General features: G+C 35.6%; 1 protein-coding gene across 4 annotated transcripts in view; it reads left to right on the top strand.

The window, feature by feature from the left end:
* The window catches only part of LOC123532253 (pre-mRNA-processing factor 40 homolog A-like), a 71,923-nt gene extending 62,504 nt beyond the window's left edge, over positions 1-9,419 (top strand). For 3 of the 4 annotated variants that reach the window (XM_053518415.1, XM_053518414.1, XM_053518416.1), the window contains exon 23: positions 8,863-9,419. In XM_053518415.1, the coding sequence (XP_053374390.1) occupies positions 8,863-8,952 (90 nt within the window). In that variant the 3' untranslated portion in view covers positions 8,953-9,419. Of the gene's footprint in view, positions 1-630; positions 664-8,862 lie in introns of all 4 variants that reach the window. The other variant, XM_053518417.1, reaches the window with a different exon arrangement.
* Positions 9,420-24,822: the final 15,403 nt, after the last annotated feature.

Genomic DNA, 24,822 nt, shown 5'->3' with positions numbered 1-24,822 from the left:
CTCAGTTGAACTAAATCAAGTAAGAAATCTCAGAATTGTTTACTTTAAGCTAGTTTCACATGTTTATGGAGATGATAAAGATTCAGTGATATTCAGAAGTATACCTATAACTAGTGCTGGGACGATTTCTAAATTTTAAAATCGGTTAATCGTTTGTATGAAATCAAATCGAACCGGTTAATCGGCCGTTATATTTAAAATGCTGTTATCTTTCCTGATGACCTTATCAAGGTTCTGCCAGAAGCTGACTTCATCAGTAGGTTAAGGACTTTATCGTTTGCAATCAGTGTGATAATTAATAAGTCATATTTTAGTGTATTGCTTTTAGATATTTCACGACAGGCAAATCTGAGACCATTAATTGTGTTCAAGTTGATGTGTTTGAGCGGAAATATACTGCGGGTCTATTATATAGTATGTGATGGTCAAAGAAATGTAAAAAAATACAATTCGTGATGTTTATTGTTTGAGAGTGATTAGCGGTTTTGCAAAATTGAAACCGGTTTTACACAGTAATCGAATCGGATCCAGTTAACCGAGTAATCGTCCCAGTCCTACCTATAACTCTGGTAGTGGGTAACCGGATGTCAAAATACAAAATCTCAAAATTGTTTATTTGGTTACTTACAGGACCTTTGGGACTATTTACACTAGGCTACAAAGGTAAACATGGGCAAGAATTTGAATTTAGTGGGTCAAAGGTGTTTATAATTTGATGGGGTGAATTTTTAATTTGATTTAAGATGTTATTTGCTTTATTTCGGTTATTGTTAATTTTATTTTCTGTTTTAGACCGATTTCTATGCACAGATTGGAAGACAAGTGGGCATTTTCTTTGCACATATTGGTCTGTTGGTCAGTGGACGAAACAGTTCCTGATCAAATACAGACTAACTCTTGTGGCTGCAGCCACTGCACTCCTTGGATAATTGTTCGTGGTCATTTACTGACTTATGATTTCCAGCGTTGAAAGACCACAATGACTTGAAGACAGGCAAAAGTTTATTTCGAGGTCAACAGCTGAAAAAGTCAGGGATTTTTCATTTTCAGAGGATTATTACCTATGTTTTAATGTTGGCTGCTATTTATTTTTAAACATAGGCAGAAAGGTTTTTTACCCATACTTTTCACCTCTGTTTAAAATCAGAGATTAAGAAAATGATTGTGTCTTTGAACATGAATGTTCTTATTAAATGACTGTTAAGGTTTGTTTGTAAAACAGTTTGATTTTTGAAAACTAAGATACAACCTTCCTTTTAGAGTTCACAAGCTTTTTTTTAATTTTCAAAAGCTGGAAAGTCGCAATATGCTCTAAAATTATGCTGATGTAACTCTTAACAAAAAGCAAAACAAAACAAAAACAAGTTACCGGTATAAATAGCCAAACCACAAATATCCCTCTAAGGTCTTTATATTTTAGTCAATTACCGGTAAAGACAAATATCATCAAACAAAATGTCTCAGACTGTATATTTGATACCATAGATATCATAGGTAAAACTAGCAATTTTTTCCATGTTATGGACTCCACATCAAAGTAAGAAGTAATGTTATGTTTTTTAATCATTTTCACCAATATAAGATGACAAATCATGTTTGTTATTGGTCCGAGGGGGTTACTTTGTCCTGGTTATATCACCTGTATTTCACTTCAACCCTGTTCACTTACATAGTTTCCATATGCAATTTCGGCATTTCCTGCATGATACAAAATTCTTAGTGTACGTCTTAGCGAGACAGCCAAAATATGCTAAAATAGCATAAGAGAATACACAGTCACAGTGACATTGCTGAATTACAAATGCATTACCTTAAGGCATAACGTAACAAATAAAACAATGTGGCAATGCTTCATTGAGCAGAAGCTTTAACAAATATCTATTTTTTTTAGGCAGAAAAATTTGGTCTGTTCAGCTGTAAATCTACACTTCCTGTTCTGACATACGCAAATTGTTCTTTTTTAAATGGTAAATGATTGTGATAGAGTTTGCAGAGGGGCTCATCCGTTGTACGCATGTTTGTGTAGAGCATTGTTATCAGGTTTTTTCCATTGACTAATTTAATATATGTGTCACCAGAAACTTTGGTATACTTTTCTTCTTATTTGTTGATTAAGATTGTTAGGGTTTAAGTGGTGTTAAATCTTCAGATGATAACCTATACTGTGTTGGTACGCCGTAAAACCCAAATAAATAAATAAATAAAGATAAAGAAGACAGTCAGTTGGCCTGTAAATAAATATTAAAGTTCATGAAAACCAAAAGGCCACAGAAGTTCACTTTAATCCAAAATATATTTGACTAGCGTTATTTTCGCTGTTTAACGTATCTTACAATAAACTATTGTATATCGTTTATATTTAATGTCCAATTTTCGCTTTTCAGTAGGGATGGCAAATTAGGGAAATGAACTATCCCAGAGTATGGTATCTTTGTAATCTTTGCAAAGACCTTAATATGAGCAGCCTGTACAATACAATAGAAATGAATGAAGACTTTAACACTACCCTTTATCTCTGTGAACAAAGGCTGCAAGAAAGATTAATGTAATGACCATTTGACTGTCAGCTTAAATCAGTCATTTAAAGAGAGGCAATCTCACAATTGCTACTGATTAAATAATCCTACCCCACAAATTTAGAACTTTGAGGTACTGTATACTTTTGGACAAATCTTATATTGTTTTATTCAAGTTAGGGATCTAGTTGGGGCGGGGGTTGATGGGTGCGGGGGAAAGAATACACGTTCAAAAGCAATTGCTTCGGGAAATCAGCCTCCTTGAAACAGATCCCTATAAATACACATTCAAAAGCAGTTGCGCCCTATAGCATTGGTATTTACACAAAAATACAAAGACAAGCACAACAGTTTTACAACAAGGACAAATCAGATTAATAATAGAGGCTTCCATACCTCATGTTTTTATTCCGATGTGAATGAGATGTGAAACCAAACTTTATAGTACTGTTTGGCGCCATATAACCTATACTGTGTTGGTGCGCCACACAACGCAAATAAATAAATAAATAATAACAGAGGCGCACCACCTTCGAAGTGGCAAATCATCACTGGAGATTTTGAACAATTACGGTGTGCATCAACACTAATTCTAAGTTCCCAACCAGTTTCAAAGTTACATGACAGCGTGAATAAAAGCCATCTCCACCTGGTAAAGTTCAAATGACATCAGATGCATTGAAATGCACACATATCTAATAAGAGTGATTCTGTAGAGAAAGCTGTAGGGGTGTTTAACTTTGGACCAGCATACTTTTGCATTGTTTCTTTCAGCCAACAATATTTTCTTCAAACGAACACATTCCGAAGAAAATGACATTTACAAAATGAAATGTTTATTGTAAATCATAATGAAAATTGTGTACAAGCAATCACGATTTATTAGCCCTATAAGTGGGCTTGGCTGAAATAAAAGTTAGGTCTTGTTGACACTATAATTTTGCTGTTTTCACAAGAATTCAATTACTTGAATAAAGAATGTGCATTGTTTATCCAGTTAAGCTACAAGTCGTGCAATCTGTAAACCCGCTGTCTTGGTTTGTCAAATGAGATTTAATTTGCAAGGAGACGTTCATCTTGATTAGTGTGTGATTTCATGCGTAAATAGTCACCTTAGTATTGTCATGCGATTCCTGTCGACTTAAATCCTGTGCCATTACGAATGAAAAACATGATTAACTCTTGCTTATGTAAGAATGTCTGACAAAAGCGAACAGTTGGAAACAAACTACAAACTTCAAAGATGTATTTTTCAGTTTACTAAGTTGGAAATCATCAAAGATGCATGTACGTGTTTACAGAAAAACTGTAAATTTCAAGAAATTTGAGTTTAAACGGAGCTAAAGTATATCACATTGCGTTTTATTTTATTACAATGGATTGCCAAGGCATGTTTAAGGAAAATGTAGTTGATATCTCCCACTCATGCTGCAGTACTTGCTTATTTAATTGATACTATTAAGATTTAAAAATGCAACTAAGTAGATTTTCAAACTGTCAGATTAAAATATGCTCTTTTTGTACACCTCTCCCCATTCGACTTCCTGGTCAGTGGATGACCCTTACTGTTTTGGAGGTCAGTAGGTCAACTTCACAGTGATCTTGAAACTTAAATGGTTTCTGCTCAGGAACTAGAGAACATTTAGGCCTACAGTAGTTACACTTTATAACATAATTATGTGGGTCATTTGATGATCGCTATGTTTTTTTGGGAGATGGGGGGGGGGGGGGTTAGTAGGTTTAATGTCAAGGTAAAAATGACTTTTACCCAAGAAATTGATTCTGATCAGTAGATTGAGAGTGCTAAGGCTTCACTACCATCGAGGCCCATAGCTTGATTGTCTATCATCATTAGATAAACCTCATTGCTCTTTATGCCATTAGGTTAAAGATCAAGGTCACATTATACTTTAGTTTGAAATCACCAACGACAGGTCATCATAGGGCTTATTGTTATGACAGTATGTTTTATTTAAAACTGTTCATTAAAAGAATTGGAACCACTGCCTTACCCTTGCATGATCGTAAGAGGCGACTAATAGGGTCTTAACACTTGGTTTTGCTGTAACTCTGTGAATCCAGCAGGTATGCACATTTTGATTCCATACCTCATGTTTTTATTTCGATGTAAATGAGATGTGAAACCAAAATTTTTAGTCCTGTTTGGCGCCATATATCCTATACTGTGTTGGTGCGCCGTAAAACCCAAATAAATAAATAAATAAATTAAACTGTTCATTAACGTAATTTTGTCGATAAAAATATAAAAAAATTTGTAGAATCATGTGCAACAAACCAATCAAAATATTGTTAAAAAAACGCGAAAAGTAAAAGAAATGCTGGTGTGCAAATACAAGTTTCAAGTGTTAATCACCATGCCAGCTTCTCATTAGTGTCTAAATAATTATGTTTATGTAATATCAACGGCAATTGAAGAGTATCCCAGTTGTGTTTTATTTTCTGTTACTATTGTAATGATGCTATACAGTGTAATTTTCACAAACACTTAAATCAAAAGTATAGTTTGAGAACCAAGTTTAATAACTTTGTGTTGTTAAGAATTACATTAGGAATGAATGATAGTGGCACGCCAAATATGCTTTATGTGGTTTTAGATATTTCTTAAAGGTGGATAATCAGATTTTGGCCATGTAACGGATTTGTTCGAAACTTTAGCATCTGATCATTTACACTCATTTATGTTCACTTAACACTTAATACAAATTTGATTTTCACTGGAGGTATTTTTAAAATTTCATTTTCCTATCCTGGTTGCCCAACCAAGATAGAGTTATTTTATCATAAGTATAAATTTGATAAACATACTTTGCCTAAGGAAATGTATAAATATTAGACATATTGTAATATATTTGTAAAATATTTGCATTAAAAATTATGTATTTAGATGGAATTCATTAGAAACGCAAGTTTGAAAAATTATTATTACCTCCCTTTGCCTATCTTGGTTGCGCAACCAAGATAGATTGGAAATAAATGAATACAGAAGCTACACACAGCTTTAAAACTTGCATATTGGTTCAGATTGTTCAATAGTTGATATGTCTATCAAATGCAAATGTAAAAATAGACATTGTATCGAAATAAAAAGAAATACCCAGCTTTTTATATACTTTCATATTAAAGGGGAGTAATTACAAAATTTTATAAAAAATAATAAAATATACATCTTAAATAGGAATCTAACTCTATGTAATCGGTCTTTTTGTTCCTTAAATAATTCTCTACCAGAATATACAAAAAGTAAAAAATGTCATTAAATGTTGATTAAATGTGATTGACCACCTTTAAACTAAATATGCTATAACCGTGTTCCATTCTTGTTGGTAATATCGAAAGTTATAAATTGCCGGTGTCTTGAATTTACATTTAAATTCAAAACATTTTTACCTTAATGCTGTAAACCCAAATGTTACAAAAAGAAATTAAACCTCTAACATGCAAACGCCTTAGACATTACAAGAAACTGTTTTTGGAGCTTAATATGGCTTAAACTCAGACCCATCCTAAAGTTTATGATCAGTAAAGTACAATTGCGTCAACTTAAAGAGAAACGTTAATTAAAGTTTTGCTTTAGTTTTATTAGTAAAACTTGGAGTGAATATGTTGTGTTTTCATAGAAATACTTGCAGAATAGTTCAGTTGTCTCGCTGAAGCTGATTGGAATTTATATATTATGTCTTCCTACCTACATGTTGTCTAACTGAGGCAATAAGTTGTCTTGCTGTTTGTGATAACAGAAGCCTGTGATGGGTACCATTGATGGGTTCCATTTATGTGTTAAAAGGCTTGTTTAATCACTATTTGGAGAAAGTAAAGCATTCTTAATAAAAGTCTGTTCATTTTAATTTCAATGCGACACCTCTTACACCACATATTAGATGGAGATAAATTGATATTGGTTGCTAAGTATTTATATTTGTTTCTTTCTGGTCGTGTTACAATTCAAGTTGCTGTTTATGTAGACACAGTGTGACTGAGAATTACATGAAGGTTAAAAGGTTTAAGTCTAAGATTATGAGAAAACATAAAACAATATTTGGTGCTTCATGCATCTGTTTCATTTGTACAGCTTAATTATTTATGAGTGTTGGCAATGAAATGCAGTATGCCTGTAAAATTAGTTTTGACAAGTATTTCTTTAAAGTGTTGAGTGAATTTAAAACTTGCTTCTAGACTTGGTTAGTCTTGCTTGCAAAGTATTTGTAATACAAGGCACAAAATACAATTACAAATAGACAATGAGGACAGCACAAGTAAGTCAAGGGACTTGAAACCATCAGTAGGATGTTATTACTGAGTTATTTGTGCACAGAAGTTTACTCTAAATCTCCATTGAGGGGCCTCCAAGGCCGAGTGGTCAAATCACTTGCCCCACACGGATGTGAGTTCGAGTCTCACTTTGGGCGTAGAATTTTTCATATGACCAGTAATTGTGTCTGAGTGATGTTACGCTCAACAAAAATAATCTCAAATGACATAAAATAGGACTTAATGTATCAGTCACATAAGTAGTGAGAACGTAACATCTATTTTTAGCTCACCTGAGCAGGAAGTGCTCAAAGGTGAGCTTTTGTGATCACCCTGTGTCCGTCGTTGTCCGTCCGTCTGTCCGTCCGTCAGTCGTCCATCGTCAACAATTTGACTGTTAACACTCTAGAGGTCACAATTTTGGCCCAATCTTAATGAAACTTGGTTAGAATATTACCCTCAATAAAATCTTGGACGAGTTCAATATTGGATCATCTGGTTTCAAAAACTAGGCCACCAGGTCAAATCAAAGGAAAAGCTTGTTAACACTCTAGAGGTCACAATTTTGGCCCAATCTTAATGAAACTTGTTCAGAATGTTACTCGCAGTAAAATCTTGGACGAATTCGATATTGGGCCATCTGGGATCAAAAACTAGGTCACCAGGTCAAATCAAAGGAAACGCTTGTTAACACTCTAGAGGTCACAATTTTGGCCCAATCTTAATGAAACTTGGTCAGAATGTTACCCTCAATAAAATCTTGGATGAGTTCGATATTGGATAATCTGGGGTCAAAAACTAGGTCACCAGGTCAAATCAAAGGAAAAGCTTGTTAACACTGTAGACGCCACATTTATGACTATATCTTCATGAATTTTGGTCAGAATGTTTATCTTGATGGTCTCAAGGTCCAATTTGAATCTGGGTCATGTAGGTTTAAAAACTAGGTCACCAGGTCAAATCAAAAGAAAAGCTAGTTTACACTGTAGAGGCCACATTTATGACCATATCTTAATGAAACTTGGTCAGAATGTTGATCTTGATGATCTATAGGTCAAGTTCCAATCTGGGTCAGGTGGGTCAAAAACTAGGTCACTAGGTCAAATCAAAGGAAAAGCTTGTTAACACTCTAGAGGCCACATTTATGACTGTATCTTCATGAAACTTAGTCAGAATGTTACTCTTGATGATCTTTAGGTCAAGTTTGAATCTGGGTCATGTGGGGTCAAAATCTAGGTCACCAGGTCAGATCAAAGGAAAAGCTAGTTAACACTTTAGAGATCACATTTACGACCATATCTTAATGAAACTTGGTCAGAATGTTAATCTTGATAATCTTTGGGTCAATAGGTCAGGTGAGAGATACAGGGCCTTCATGGCCCGCTTGTTAAATAGAGGGTCAGCCTCTGTGGCCAAGTGGTTAAGGTAGCTGACTGCAAATCTCACCGATGTGAGTTCGAGCCTTACTCAAGGCATTGAATTCTTAATGTAAGGAAGTCATTCAAAAGGCTTACGGAAGATTGGCAGTTCTACCAATGTGCCCGCCCGTGATGAAATAATGCACAGAATGGCACCAGGGGTCTTCCTCTAACATCAAATCTGGAAAGTCGCCATATGACCTAAAGTTGCATCTGTGCGACGTTAAACCCAACAAAAAATTGAAATAGCTGCTTCAGTTGGTCTTGAATACAACTCAACAACTGTGAGATAGTAAACTTTAATAATTAGTGTTTCAGGCTGCTAGAGCAATATCTTTGATATAGAAACCTTAGCTTGCCTGGATGATGCACATCTCTCTTACAGTGATGACATACATTACAGGAAATGACTTGTATTGCTAACATTTAAAATTTGCTTGAAGTTTGTGTGAAAAATTCTGCAGTATTAATTAAATGGCATGTTTTCACTCCATTGTACCGACAGTAATTAAGGAGGATTAAAACAGCCGTTTTAGATGTTTCGAAAACAAATTTGATTTACTTTGACATTATCACTAACTGTCTTATCCTTGGCAATGAAATCTTTTTATTATTACTTCTTTGTATTATATATACAAATGTATTTGCTGTACTTTCAGGGTGGTTATTCTTCAGGGAGTGACATGAGTGAAGGTGAATTGGAAAAACAAAGACGACTGCTATTGCAACAACTGGAAGCTCATTCCTGAGGTGTATTTCAGTCAAGGGACAGAAGGACATAAACTTACCAATCATCTATCTTGACAGTGCGATGTTGACAATTCTTATTTTAGTTTTTGAAGGATAGATAAAATGTTGTGTTAATGCACACACTTACGATTTGAAGAGATTAGGATGTATGTACACAGGAATAAATGACTAGGTTTCCTTTTTATTTGAACTTTGATCAGTGTTGAAAGATTCGGCTATAGATAAATTAATGCAGACTTACTATGGGAAGACAAAATGAAGTTAAAAAAACTGTTTTATCAAAGAAATAGATGGATCTTTAATTTTGAACTGAAATAGTTAGAACCTTTATAATACAGTGATTCATTTGTTTATCCAGTTTTCGTTTTGGGCGAAATTAATTTTTTTAAACAGCACGTCTTTCAGACAAATTTCTACATTTTATGTGTACATTGAAGGTGGCTAAAATTAAAAGGATTTAAAGCAAGCATGTTGTTGTCGTCTCTAATATTTCTTAAAAAAGGGTTATGCCTAAATATAGTTAAGGGGCTCCGTGGCCGAGTGGCTAAGGTCGCCGACTTCGAATCACATGCACTTCAACGATGTTCATTCGAGCCAAATTCCAAATGTGAAGAAGCCATCTATTTGCTTAACAGAAGGTTGGTGGTTCTACCGGGGTGCCCACCCATGAGGAAATAATGCACGGAGTGGCACCTTGGGTCTTCCTCCACCGTGAAAGCATAGAAATGAGCTATAATTGTGTCTGTGTGATATTAAACCCGACAACATAGAGTGGGAAAGAGTGTATTTTATGTATTTATTAAATCTTCCATTGGGAATGACATCCTATGCCTTGTAAATTTTTCTTTTTTGTTTTATCGTCATATGATATAGTTTTAGGATAATATATGACTGAAAACTGCATAAATGTAATTGCAACATGAATAATCAATTATTTAGGCAACAGAAATGGTTAAAAAGTGCTAACATGGTATTTGTTATCGTTAACAAAAATCGCGATGGAATATTTGATTGAATTGCAGAAATAATTATTCCATATTTTGAAAATACATCAAAGGATTTCATTTTGGTCATACTGATTGCAATGTAGTATATACTGGTTGCTGTTTGTTTGATACAAAATAGAAAAAGGTTAAAGCAGGATCCCTGGAAGTTGTGACCACAGCAAACGCTGTAAAATTAGGTCACCTACCCCCATCTATCTTCCATAACCGTCGAACCCTTTTGCGCGTCAAAATCATAAAGCGAAAGAATATAGTAATAAAAATTTAGAGTGGAAGAAACTAAAAAAAAATAACTTTGGTGAAATAAAAGGTTAAAACTTGACATAGTAGGATAACTAGGGCGAGACATGTTCAAGGCTGCAAACTGCGGCACTGAACTGCTCTAGGGTAGGGAGGTGGGCGACACTGGGGGGAAGTTGGTTCCAATGGTACACTGTTCTTGGAAAATAAGAAAACTTGTAATAGTCAGTGGTTGCAGTAATTAACCTATAACTTAGGGAATGGCCATAGCGGACACGGCGGGTCATTGGGGTCAGGTAATCTACGATTGGGATAGCAACCAGATCATGATGAATCTTATAGAAGAGTGATAACCTAGAATCTATACGCCTTAAATCCAGTCGAGGAATGTTTAGGGAGTGTAGCATATCTGTTACACTAGAAGTACGGCCGTAGTCTGTCTTGATCCAACGGGTGGCTCTCCTTTGGACGCTTTCAATTTGGTCTATCTGGGTTTGGGTGTTGGGCGACCATACCTCGGAGGCATATTCAAGCTGGGGTCGGACTAGAGTCTGGTAAGCAATGGTCTTAATGGGTTGGGATTTGACCTTAATGTTTCTTCGTAAGAACCCTAGGGTTTGGTTAGCTTTTTTGGTTGACCTATTTATGTGATTGTCGCATGATAGGTCATTTGAGATATCCACGCCTAGGTATTTAGCGGAGCTGACCGATTCAAGTTGGACTCCATGTAGGTAATACTGGGTAGGGATAGGATGTTTCCTTCTAGTAGCGTGGATCACTTGACACTTGGAGGGGTTGAACTCCCTATCCCACTCCAACTCCCACTTTTCTAGAAGTTTTAGGTCATTTTGGAGAGTGACAAATTGGTCTGCAGATGACAATGTTAGATATATTGCCGTGTCATCTGCAAACAGACGGACTTTGGAACCCATATATATTCTAGCAGAAAGATATATTCATTGATGACTGAAATACTATTGAAAAATGGCGTGAAACCCAAAACAAACAAACATTGACGGGATACATTTTAAAATGGCACCAACATAGGGCTTGGAATCTGCTTCGAGATAACATACTAAACAGCTGAATATCGAGGCGCAGCATTGGAATAATGAGTAAGCTTTGTAAATGTAAGAAGCGCATTTTGAGCATACCAACCCCGGCGTGGATAATAAGAAAGAGAAGCATAACTTTTGTTTCGAAAAGACTTTAGAAAGTAGAACTTCCGCACTAAAATACGTGTTCTGTTTAGATCTTGCTATTTGTAGCAGGAAATGTAATTAACAAAAATAACACACTTTCTGTTGAGAAAGAAAAACAACAGTCATCTTTCTGCCAGGAGGGAGAAAGTAAGTTTCCATTAGGTTCAAATGGTACCAACTAATGTTTCGTAATGTACGTTTAAAACTAATTAAGGTAACGGAAAGTACATTTTAATCCATTTAAGACAAAGGCAAGTACATTTGAAGTTATTCGTGGATGCTTGGGTAAGAAATTACAATTACTAACCCTGTACTAACGTAGTTAGTTAGTTTCGCGCAACATAATTGCCACTGCACTGATGTATGCCATATGTACCATCTTCGTTAACATTGTTTTATTCATTTTGTAGTGAACTTTTTAGGTGTATGATACACAGAGTGTAGTTACATTAAAAGCGACGTATGCCCCCAGTTCAAAACATAAACGAGAAAACAACGGGCAGAACTTAACAAACTGGAATTTAGAGAATGGATCTGAGGTTATGGAGCCCACGCATCACAGAAACAGGCCAAAAAATAAAAACAGGCACCTATCCAAGGGGTGACCAACCAATATCCATAGCTATGAAATCGGGTATTGGAACCACATAAGCCGAAATGCTCAAGCTTGAAAACTTAACAGTACCACTTACACAACATAAATGTTGTGATGGCTCTGATTGAAAGTCAATCAATATAAAAACTGCTGGGCAAATACGAAATCCTGTGACATGTACGAAATAAATATAAAATTTATGTACTGTCATTTATTAAATTAACTTTGCCTGCCTCATATGACAAAAAGTGATCACCATCCAAAATAAAGAGACGGCCATATTGAATTGGAAATTTCCAAGAAATTTACGTTAGTCCGTCAGCAACGTTCAGCAGAACAATGAAGCACTGCCTAGAAATCCGTAATTTCAGACCTATAACAGCAACAATATTTTACTGACGTGCAAGTAATACAATTTACCTCAACTTAGAAAATGGCAATCTCGCTACAAGTTGGCAAAGAGGGGGTTGTTTAGTGGGATTTCAGAAAATCTAATTAATAAAATTTTCAGTAATCACGTAAAATTCATATTGGCCTCCGCCAGATAAGAAGGCCAATTTGAACTTACCCATTTCTTAACCTGATTTTCTGAATTCAATAGATTTCATTTCGTTGTTATCTGATTTTTTGCTGTTTTCTTGTGTTTCGTTGTCGATATGTTTTCACCACCGTTTGTAAGACGTTAAGCCACTTTGAGACGAGATGAAAGTTTAGTATAGCGAATTTGTAAACGATGATTATAAACTTGTAGGTTCAACAACATCGACCTTTGCGGTGTAAATGTAGGGATAATACACATTTTTGTTTATTAACGTCTGCAGAAGCCCGCGGGATTGTTTGTGACCGAGACCGAAGGACACAAAACAAATGTGTATTGTCGCTATTCTTGCATAAAAAAATATTTCACGACGATTTATATATTGTTTCATATGTGATGACTTGAAGATTCCGGTACATTTTTTATTTACCATTCCTGCTGTTCTTGGAAACGGTAAACATGTTTTAAATATCCGTATCCAGGGCCCGGAAATAAACAACACTATCAAAAGCACATCCTGAAGGTTTTTAAGGAATTTTTTTTATCTCTCATTATTACAAACATAAAATTACCAATAACTGTTCACATCACTTCACAATTTGGTGGACTCGATCACAATTTCAAGAATAATAACTTTACATTCAAGTTATATTGAGTACGGACACGCAGTTGGAGTACGGATTAGTACGAACGTAGTGTCAAGCACAGGTGGCAGTATCATTGATTGATCACCCCCTCCCCACCCTAAGACCCCTGATACAACCCTGAAAAAAAATTCTGACATTCTCAGGTGTTCCTTAATATCCCCACCCTACAAGACCCCTGATACAACTCTGATATTTTTTTTCAACTATCAAAACAGTACTTATTAGAAGGTATGAAGTCTGCTATATGTCTATTTGCCAAACAATGTGGAACATATGATATCGTTGTTTCGGCGATTTAGACGCATTCCGACGGCATATCGTTATGCCTATCATTCACTTAAATAAAAAGGTCTGCAATTCCACAGCTTACCTAATTCAGATCCAACGAATGACTATATTCTAGCAAAATATTTCAATTTCACATTGTTTTGAGTTGTTGGAAAACAAAGAAAAATATCAAACAGGGAATGCCACGCACCAAAAGCGCAGCCTCCTCAAAACGAACCCCCCAGCACGCAAACGCGTGCACCACACACACACACACACACACACACACTCAAAGCTTACACATCAGGACAAAACGAACAACACACACACACACACACACACACACACACACACACACTCAAAGCCAACACATAAGGACAAGACGAATAATAAGCATACACACACGCGCGCACACAAAGTCAACACACAAGGACAAAACGAACAAACAAAGGAACACAGTGGGGCACCGCCTTGGAACGGTCAGTGGCAAAAAACACAACTGGGGAGCTTAAACCGGTTTATGGTGCGCACCCAACCTCACTCTTAGCCCCGCCATGTTCCAAAGACATGGGACAGTGTAAATAAAATTAATCCCCTCCAGGTGAATTTCTAACACACGTAATGGAAACAAAAGGCATGGCATGTAAAACACAAAAATGCTCGTGTATAAATATATAAAAAGCAAACCTTAAGAACCAAAAACGTATGTACTCAATGCCTTTTCAGAAGACAGAGCAACAAGAGAAACACCTTTAAGGGCCCGACGAAACAGGCCAGAAGGCAAATATCAAAACAGTTCAGTCCTGGTAGGATTTAAAATCTGCTCATCATAGAGTCCTCCCCCTCTTCCGTCAGACGCAATCAAAGAGGGAAGCGTAGTGTCCAACTGTAAACGGGTTGAACACTAAACATGCGGTATGTCTCAAAACAGTTGGGTCGTAACCTCTTTTAATAAAACGTTTGATAATCTTTCCAAGTACATTTGGAAAATTACCATGACCCAAGATCTTACGAAGTTTGTAAACCACATCCCCAAAAAAAACGGGTTTAGAAATACCTTCTCGCAGAAGTGTCTTTAAATTACTATTGAATTTTAAAACTATATCAGAATTACGATAATAAAATTTAGTAAAATATTTACGCAATTTGTAATAACGTTAGCCTTGCTGAAGAAGTTTATTTGTAATATATTGATTACGTTCATTGAAATGCTTGACATGACTACACGCTCTGGCAAACCGAATTAATTGAGAAATATATACCCCATAAGATGTAGCCTGAGGTACATCCCCATCCAAATGGGGAAAATTTACAATACTAAAATTAAAATCATCCCTCTTGTCATAAATTTTGGTATGTATAATATTGTCATAAATAGAGAGATGTAAATCTAAAAATGAAGCATCAGTATCCGAATTGTTAGTTTTAATTAACTGAAGCTCCCTAGGATAAATAGTACCCACCAAATGACCAAAAAACGGATTATCCATATTAAGAATATCATCCAGATAGCGTGATGTATTATTAAATGCAGTTATAATATCTGCTTGCGTATCTGGAGAAAGGCTCAACATAAAGTCTCTTTCATAACAATATAAAAACAAATCTGCGACAAGGGGTGCACAATTTGTTCCCATCGGAATACCAACAACTTGTCTAAAAACTGCATTCCCAAACATGTTGTAAATGTTGTTCAATAAAAAGGAAAGGGCTTTACAAACTTCGTCACAGGTCCACATAGTATAATGTTTAATAATATTGCTAGTAAAAAAAGCTTTATCAAAATTGCAAGCGATAAATGTAGCATTCTCTCTGGCAAAAGTCTTTTGAATTAGGGCAGTTAATTTGTCATTTATTAAGTTATGTGGTAAAGTGGTATACAAAGTAGAAAAATCGTATGTACTGACTGTAGATACCTTGTAATTATTAATTTTCAACTTATCCAGGATTTCGCCAGAATTTTTAATCGACCAAAATAAGTGTTTACCAGAGTTTTCGTATACCTTATCGCAGTATCTTTCCACGTGGGCTTTCACAGCAGTTAGACATGATGTTAATAGTTTTGAAATATTTGTAGTTGTACAAGAGCTTGAATTAGCGATAAAGCGAGCTTTATATGGTAGTTTATGCAATTTAGGAATCCAGTACATGGTCGGTAGTTTAATTTGTTGATCGTCTATACGAACTTTTAAATTAGAAAGTTCAGTGATGTGATCAGTAACAAATTTGTTTTCAACAGAAGAACTCAATGTATAAGTTTTAGTGCTATTTAGTTCGTTTTGTAAAACATTAATATAATGCAGGCGTCAAATGATGATAATATTGTTGGCCGCCTTGTCTGCTGGAACTAAGACATACTTAGAATGAAATTTTTGGATTTCCTTTTTCAAATGTCTTAAAGTAAACTTGGGTTTTGGTGGAAGTAGGTGTACATTAGTTTTATAAAGTTTTATTCGAGAATCAACAATCTTAAAAATGTTTCGTTTCCAAGACGTTAATGCATCGGGATCAGCGTTCTCACGACGACACCATTTAACACAGAAGGTTTCAATGGATTCTGCAACGTGACCACGACAAGCATTAAAATCAATAGTTGAAGAAATTCTATATTTAGGTCCTTTAAAAAATAAATTACGAATACGTTTGTCTTTAATAATATCAAAATTACCAGTTATAATATGACCTGCATCTGAATAGCAAAATTTTTAGTTTTTACATTCGCAGTAAGAAGGAGTATTTGTTTGAACATCTAAGTCGGAAACAATTTTATTGTAATTGAAAATAACAATAGAAGCCATTTTGAAACTGAAACGCTCGTCCAATCAGACCGTGTGTTACAACATAGGTACTGCCAAATCCAAGATGGCTTCTGTCATAGGGCTGAAGCTTAATGTGTTTAATTACAAGAGGGCCGTAAAATATAAATATACTATTTCCACCATACCCGTGTTTTTCATTTTCTTTTATGCTACATAGCACCTTATTCAGTCATATTCCTATAATTAGAGATGGTACCTAAAAAAATCAAATTCATCTTTATAGTTTTTTTTCAGAGTGAAATGATAGCTAAGTGCACCAATTTTCTAAATATATTTATGGTTTTCCTCTTCTCCATGTCAAAAATAGAAATATTTGATATATAAAAAATGACTTTCTCAAAATATCTGAAGCAAAATGGACAACTCTCAAAGATTTTAGGACTTCCCCAATTATTGTCTATATCAAAAGCTCCCACAGCTAAACAAATTCAATAGAGTATAAGGTAAGTTTACTCTACTTTCAACATTTTGAAAGAGCCTATACTGAACTTCCTTTTGTCTTTTAATAAAGTCAAATTCCAAGACTAGCCAAGAGTCTCAAACGCTTGAAAAAATTCTGAGTGAAAGAGAATGACATGCTCTTTATTATAAGCTTACCAAAACTATACCAAAATTTTACCTTAAAGAAGTTATTAAAGATTTTATATTGTAAACAAACCCCTACACCATTTTACCATCAAGATTTTCCACTCATGAATGCATTCAATTCAGGTGATAATTGTTGATATATTTGTAAATGAGAGGCCCCAACAAAAGCCTTTTTTTTCAAGTTGTGTAAACGGTATAAGTTTTAAATTAATGTTGATATCTGAAATTATCCGATTACTTTGTTTTCAACAATAAATAAAACACCTTTTAGTTTGTTTAGGGTAGTTGACCTGTAACGAAAGTCATCAAAAAGAGTAATCTCCATATGCCTTTTCAGCATTTATTCGTTTTTCAAGGAAAGCAAATGATCGTGCTAGTTCCCTCCAGAGAATGTTTAAATTGAGAATTGCTTAAAATACATTACATAGAGTCATTACCTGTCAGCTACCTTAACATGTAGTAATTACAACCGCTACCTTAAACATTGTAATTATATTTGACGACAATGAATTTTTGTGTTACCAATTTAACTTTTTTTGTTATTTCTCATTGTTGGATATATACATTTTACATTTTGATATATAAATGTTGTGTAAACCAATGTATCACCATTGAGAACAATAAATAAACAACTTTGGCTAAAAGATCAAAACTTAATAACATTTCTTAATGTCGTTAATTTTCTTCAAAGGAATGTATGCATTATTCTATATAATCTTCATGCATTACTAAACTTTCTATCAGGGCCTCACTACAACTTACAAAATAACTGTCAGTTTAAGTCATGAGAAAAGCGTGCATATTGTATATTGAATACAAAGGGATTTAAACAAATGTAGGTCATATTTTGTCTGCCAGATAAGTTGTTTGAAAAAGGACCTATCAGATTTTTCTTTCACTTTTGATCAATGTTTAATGTTGGCTTCAGTTTATTGATCAATTCAGAGTTGCCCCCCTTTGATTTATTTGGGTAGGTACCATCTCTACTATAATGCTATCCACTATAATCCTATCCACTGTACCGTTATCCCATTCCGTTCTATACTGTTACTTACTAACCTATATTAACTCAACAACTCAAAATACCATGAAATTGAAATATTTTGCTAGAATATATTCATTCATTTGATCTGAATTAGGTAAACTGTGGAATTGCAGACCTTTTTATTCAAGTGAATGATAGGCACAGCGATATGCCGTTGGAATGCGTCTGAGTCGCCGAAACGACGATATCATATGTTCCACATTGTTTGGCAAATGGACATATAGCAGACTTCATACCTTCTAATAAGTACTGTTTTGATAGTTGAAAAAAAAAAAATTCAGAGTTGTATCAGGGGTCTTGTAGGGTGGGGATATTAAGGAACACCTGAGAATGTCAGAATTTTTTTCAGGGTTGTATCAGGGGTCTTAGGGTGGGGAGGGGGTGACCAATCAATGATACTGCCACCTGTGGTGTCAAGCTTCCAAGCTGTTTATATAAATTCTTCGAGAAATTAGATAAAAACATACCGACTGATACTTACCAAAATCATAAATATGATTCCTAAAAACAAAGAATCGCACAGGTTCTTTAACATTCACGGTTGTCTACAAAATCGGAATTGACGCCGAGTTCTAAAAGGGGAGTAAACAAGGGAAGAAACGAGTACGAACAATGTTGGGGGCAGCGCATTTTGCGTTAGTTACTGATACAGTAAAACATTCTATGGTTTAGATTGCATCTTTAATGCTTCAAGAAGAGGTTTTTATGAAAGAAACAAGACGCAGATACCAGATGTCAATCTGCGCAGAATTACATATACGTCCCTGGGAAAGCATTTCAAAAATAAAAATCGGGTATTAACAGCACGTGAATTGCCTTGTTTGCATACGATTTTTCTCCCGTTAATACATGGGCGGATCCAGTGAAAAAAGTAGTTTTTATGCAAGAATGAAAATGAATAAATACTTGCATAATATACTTCGGTTAAAACCAAGGGATTTTTTGAAGATAACGTCATTTTACAAGGCATCCAGTTCGTGTAATTCGTTAATACTGACAATGCTTAAGTAAAATGTAACCCTACCTCCAGAAGGCCGCTTTCAGTTCCAAAACATTTGTAGTACGATTGTTTTAGTTAGTTTTAAAACACCATGCATAATGTCCGGAGTCCTGCACCGATACTCACAAATTATGCTAGCGTACTCGAGTGTCTGACACTATTCAGGGAACAGCTGACATTCGGTATCTTGTTTGATTTGAATTGCATTTAAATTACTTAGAATAAGAGATTGTAATAAAGATAAAAAATGAAATAAAAAATAAATAGAAAACATAGAAAGAATAAAATTACACCACACGCTTTCTTCATCTTATCTACGATTGTAAATGTATGTCCATGGTCCTAGGGAAAATGTTATCATTGGTTGTAAATATTTAGTTTATTTGCCATTTTAAAAAATACATTGAAGTAGATCTATTAAACGATCTTTCTTATAACACTCACATTAACAAATCTACACAACACCAAGCAGAACACTTCGTTTCATAAAGCGTAAAAAACAAAAGATTATTAAAGAAACGGCATACAAATCTCTTGTCCTCTTTCAGGCAGAATACTCGTTTTTTAGTCTGGTCAACCTACACTGAACCTAATATCAGCAAAATGAAAATGGTGCAAAGAAGAGCAAGCAAACCTATTCCACACACATGACAACGTGTATTTTCTTGGTCTAGGATCTTTGGAGGACAGGCGAACTGATGCAAAATTAGCAATGTTTTATAAAATAGTTTTTTACCTTTAGCTAGTCCTGTCTCAGTGTATTATGAAAACAACAGCAAAAACAGAAAAACAAACCAAACAGGAGACTGACTCGTCACACACACCCTAGTCTAGAGACAAATTCGTACAGTTTACATTTATTATAGCTTTTCGTTTTTTTTCCAAGAACTCTTATCGTATGGAACAACAGTGTTCTCATGTCTGCTCTTGTATCTTTAAACAATATTTATTTTCGTTATAAATTATACACAAAGTCAAACAGTTTTGTATAGCTATAAATAATAACATGAACATAGCTTTCTAGTCTAAGGATATGGTTTGTGCAGCGTGTGTTAACCTTATTTTACAACTCTTGTCTGTATATTTAACACTTTTAACTTTCTTTGTACCCCCCGACAACAAAGTTGTAAGGGGGGGGGGGTATACTGGTTTCAGGTTGTCTGTCTGTCCGTCTATCTGTCTGTCCGTCTGTCTGTCCGTAGACACAATCTTGTGCGCACCATCTCTCCTCATCCCCTTGACACAATTAAATGAAACTTCACACAAGTGATCAGTAACAACAGTAGTTGTGCATGGGGCATGTTAGGTTCTTTCAGAAAAAAATGCAGAGTTACAGGACTTCGTTTTTTTGTTACTATACTATATACATAGACACAATCTTGTGCGCATCATCTCTCCTCATCCCCTTGACACAATTTAATGAAACTTCACACAAGTGATCAGTAACAACAGTAGTTGTGCATGGGGCATGTTAGGTTCTTTCAGATAAAAAAATTGCAGAGTTACGGGACTTTGTTTTTTGTTACTATACTATATACAAAGACACAATCTTGTGCGCACCATCTCTCCTCATCCCCTTGACACAATTTAATGAAACTTCACACAAGTGATCAGTAACAACAGTAGTTGTACATGGGGCATGTTAGGTTCTTTCAGAAAATAAATTTGCAGAGTTACGGGACTTTGTTTTTGTTACTATATACATAGACACAATCTTGTGCGCACCATCTCTCCTCATCCTCTTGACACAATATAATGAAACTTCACACAAGTGATCAGTAACAACAGTACTTGTGCATGGGGCATGTTTGGTTGTTTCAACGACAAAAATTGCAGAGTTACGGGACTTTTTTTCTTGTTCACATACTATGTACATACAGTCTGCATATGCAATCTTGTGCGCGCCTAATCTTCCGAACCCTTGCACACAATTTAATGAAACTTCACACAAGTGATCAGTATCAATCCTAGTTGTGCATGGTGCATGTTACGTTCTTTTAGATAAATATTCTGCATAGTTATAGGACTTTGTTTTTTGTTACTATACTGTATACATACAGTCTATATACATACAGTCCACATAATTATGCAATCTTGTGTGCGTCAAATTGTAATGTACTGTGTCAGTGCATGTGGGGGGTACATTCATCACCTTTAGTGATAGCTCTAGTTTGTAAAAATCTTTCTATTGCACTAACTACGTGTCTCTTAATAATACCTGAAAGGGTTAATAAACAGTAATCGAAGAAAGACAGATATCAAATAGAACCCTGTTAATGCTTTAAGCAAATGAGTTACAAACATGTCATGTTTGGTCCGTGATCAGGTTTGGTCCATTGAGCTATAAAAGTTACTGTTCTGCATACGCCGCTATAAAAGCTAGCTTCCTGTTTTAACATACCCTAATTCTTCACATTTAAATGGTAAAATGAATCTATAGTGTGTCAATGTTTAATATATTTGTTGATTTGGAATTGAGTGTTTTTCATTGTCTGATTCGATATGTATGTCATCATAAACATTGGTATTCTTACCTTCTTGTTTGTTTGTTGATTACAATTGATAGTTTTAAGGAGAAAAACCCATGATGGCCCTGCTGGCATTATTTCATCAAGCTCGACCTTGAATCCTCACATACAAGAATTTTACAGCCCAAGCGCGAGGTTCCAAACGCATAGCAGTCATGGCCACGTGATTCGAAGTAAGCAACCTTAACCTCTCGGCCACGGAGGCCCCCATCCCCGGTGGAGTTTTGAAACACCACTAGAGATTAAGTAGGACTATTGTTATGGAATGATTACTTCTCGGTCACGGGGATTATGATTCAAAAGCGACTAAATGTATTTAGATAATGAATAGTATCCATTTATAATATTCGGTGTCTTTTTATCAATAATCACAGATATCACATATATAGCTAGATAAACAGGTTCCATAACTTTGAATATTTCGAAATTGCCAGGGATTGTATGTGCTTTCTATATTTATGAATATAATTTCAATTGTGTTTCATTCTTGCAACTAATGTGTAAAATTATAAATGTCCATTGTTTCGAATTTCTTTCTTAACTTATTATAGCGGCAAATCGAATTGATGTATTAAAACCTGAATTAAACCTTTAAATGCATATGCATACGACTGCAGAACAAACTGTTTTATGAGCTTAATATAGCTATATCTTAGTCTTTCTAACGATATATGATCAATATTAATTACAATTATGTCAGCTTAAGAGTCACACCAGTCCTTAATGAAACCCGTGCAATACATTTATTAGCGAAACTTGATTCCAAAATTACATAAACAACCATATAAAGCTCGTTTTATCGCTAATTCAAGCTCTTGTACCACCACAAATATTTCCAAGTTCTTAACATCATGCCTTACTGCTGTAAAAGCCCACGTGAAAAGATATTGTGACAAAGTATACGAAAACTTTGGTAAAAACTGATCTTGGTCTGTAAAAAATTCTGGCGATATCCTGGATAAATTTAGAATTAATAATTACAAGGTGTCTTCAGTCAGTACATACGATTTTTCTACTTTGTATACGACTTCACCACAACTTAATAAATGAAAAACTAACTGCCCTAATTCAAAAGACTTTTGCCAGGGAAAATGCTACTTTTCTCGCTTGCAATTTCGATAAAGCATTTTTATGCCCCCGGCATCTACTGATGCGGGAGGCATATAGTGATTGTCCTGTCCGTTCGTCCGTCCGTACGAGGTTAACCAAATTGGACCGTTTCGTCTAGCATCAATACTCCTGACTAGAATGACTTGATACTAATGCTGATGTAACCTGTGAGCGTTCCTCATCTTCAGACATCACCTGACCTCAGTTTGACCTTGAACTTGACCTCATTTTGGACTTAGGTTGCTTTATATGGGCCGTCTCTTGGTTAACCAAGTGGGACCGTTTCGTCTCGCATCAATACCACTTATTAGAATGACTTGATACTAATGCAGATGTAACCTGTGACCATTCCTCATCTTCAGACATCACCTGACCTCAGTTTGACTTAGACCTTGAACTTTACCTCGTTTTGGACTTAGGTTGCTTTGTATCGACAAGGATGCCACCGGGAGCATCAAGCGTTTATTGAACGCAGCTCCTTGTTTACTAGTGGCATTGTAAAGAATTATACTATGTGGACCTGTGACGAAGTTTGTAAAGCCCTTTCCTTTTTATTGAACAATATTTACGTCAGGTTTGGGAATGCAGTTTTCAGACAAGTAATTGGTATTCCCATGGGAACAAATTGTGCACCCCTTGTCGCAGATTTGTTTTTATATTGTTATGAAAGAGATTTTATGTTGGGCCTTTCTCAAGATACACAGGCAGACATTATTACTGCATTTAATAGTACATCACGCTATCTAGATGATATGCTAAATATAGATAATCCGTTTTTGCTCAGTTTGTGGATAATATTTATCCCCGGGAGCTGCAGTTAAAAAAAACTAACAACTCGGATACTACTGCTTCATTTCTAGATTTACATCTCTCTATTTACGACAATTTTATACATACAAAAATTTATGACAAGAGGGATGATTTTAATTTTGGTGTTGTAAATTTTCCCCCATTTGGATGGGGATGTACCCCAGGCTACATCTTATGGGATATATATTTCTCAGTTAATTCGGTTTGCAAGAGTGTGTAGTCATGTTGAGGATTTCAATGAACGTAACCAGTATATTACAAGTGAGGTTAGGTGCGCACCATAAACCGGTTTAAGCTCCCCAGTGGTGTTTTTGCCACTGACCGTTCCAAGACGGTGTCCCACTGTGTTCCTTTGTTTGTTCGTTTTGTCCTCATGTGTTGGCTTTGTGTGTGTGTGCGCGTGTATGTGTGTGTGTTTGTGGTGTGCACGTTTGCGTGCTGTTGGTTTCGTTTTGGGGAGGCTGCGTTTTTGCTACGTGGCATTCCCTGTTTGATATTTGGCTTTGTTTTTTTTTTGGTGTTCAGCCCTTTTACAGTTGGACGCTACGCTTTCCTCTTTGATTATGTCTGACGGAACAGGTGGAGGATTCTATGATAAGTAGTTCTTAAATCCCACCAGGACTGAGCTATTTTGATTTCCGTCTTCTGGCCTGTTTCGTCGGGCCCTTAAGGGTGTTTCCCTTATGGCTTCTGCAGAGGCATTGAGTACACGCGTTTTAGGTTCTTAAGGATTGCATTTATATATATATATATACAAGAGCATTTTTGTGTTTTACATTACATGCCTTCTGTTGCCTTTGCGTATGTTAGGGTGTCACCTGGAGGGGATAACTTTTATTTACACTGTCCTGTGACTGTGGAACATGGTGGGGGTAAGAGTGAGGTTAGGTGCACCATAAACCGGTTTAAGCTCCCCAGTGGTGGTTTTGCCACTGACCGTTTCAAGTCGGTGCCCCACTGTGTTCCTTTATTTGTTTGTTTCGTCCTTGTATGTTTGCTTTGTGTGTGTGTGTGTGTGTGTGTGTGTGTGTGTTTATGTGGTGTGCGTGTGTTGATCGTGTGCGCGTTTGGGGAGGCTGCGTTTTTAAGAAGGTGGCTTTCCCTGTTGGATATTCTTCCTTGTTTTGAAGTGTCTAATACCAGTCTTGTACTGTATTTTCATCTTTCTTGGAATAACTTCCTGAATTTTTCAACTGTCTGGTGGAAGTTAATTCATATTATATAACATGGATTCTTACTTTATGTTTGATTGATGTCATAAACTGGCTTGTACTTGTAATAACACAAGCATGTGATAGGCACCATACTCGCAAAGGAAATTTCCATAGTGATGTGGATGAGGTCACTCACTTCAAATCATTTACACTTAACCGATGTTTGGGGGCGTCCGTGGCCGTGTGGTTAAAGTCGTTGAGTTTGAATCATTTGCCCCTCATCGTTGTATGAAGAAGCCATCCAGCTGACTTATGGGATGTC

Source organism: Mercenaria mercenaria, chromosome 11 (assembly GCF_021730395.1).
Source record: "Mercenaria mercenaria strain notata chromosome 11, MADL_Memer_1, whole genome shotgun sequence".
Lineage (NCBI taxonomy): Eukaryota > Metazoa > Mollusca > Bivalvia > Venerida > Veneridae > Mercenaria > Mercenaria mercenaria.
The sequence above is the reverse complement of the archived record's forward strand: the minus strand, read 5'-3'. Positions and strand labels throughout refer to the sequence as shown.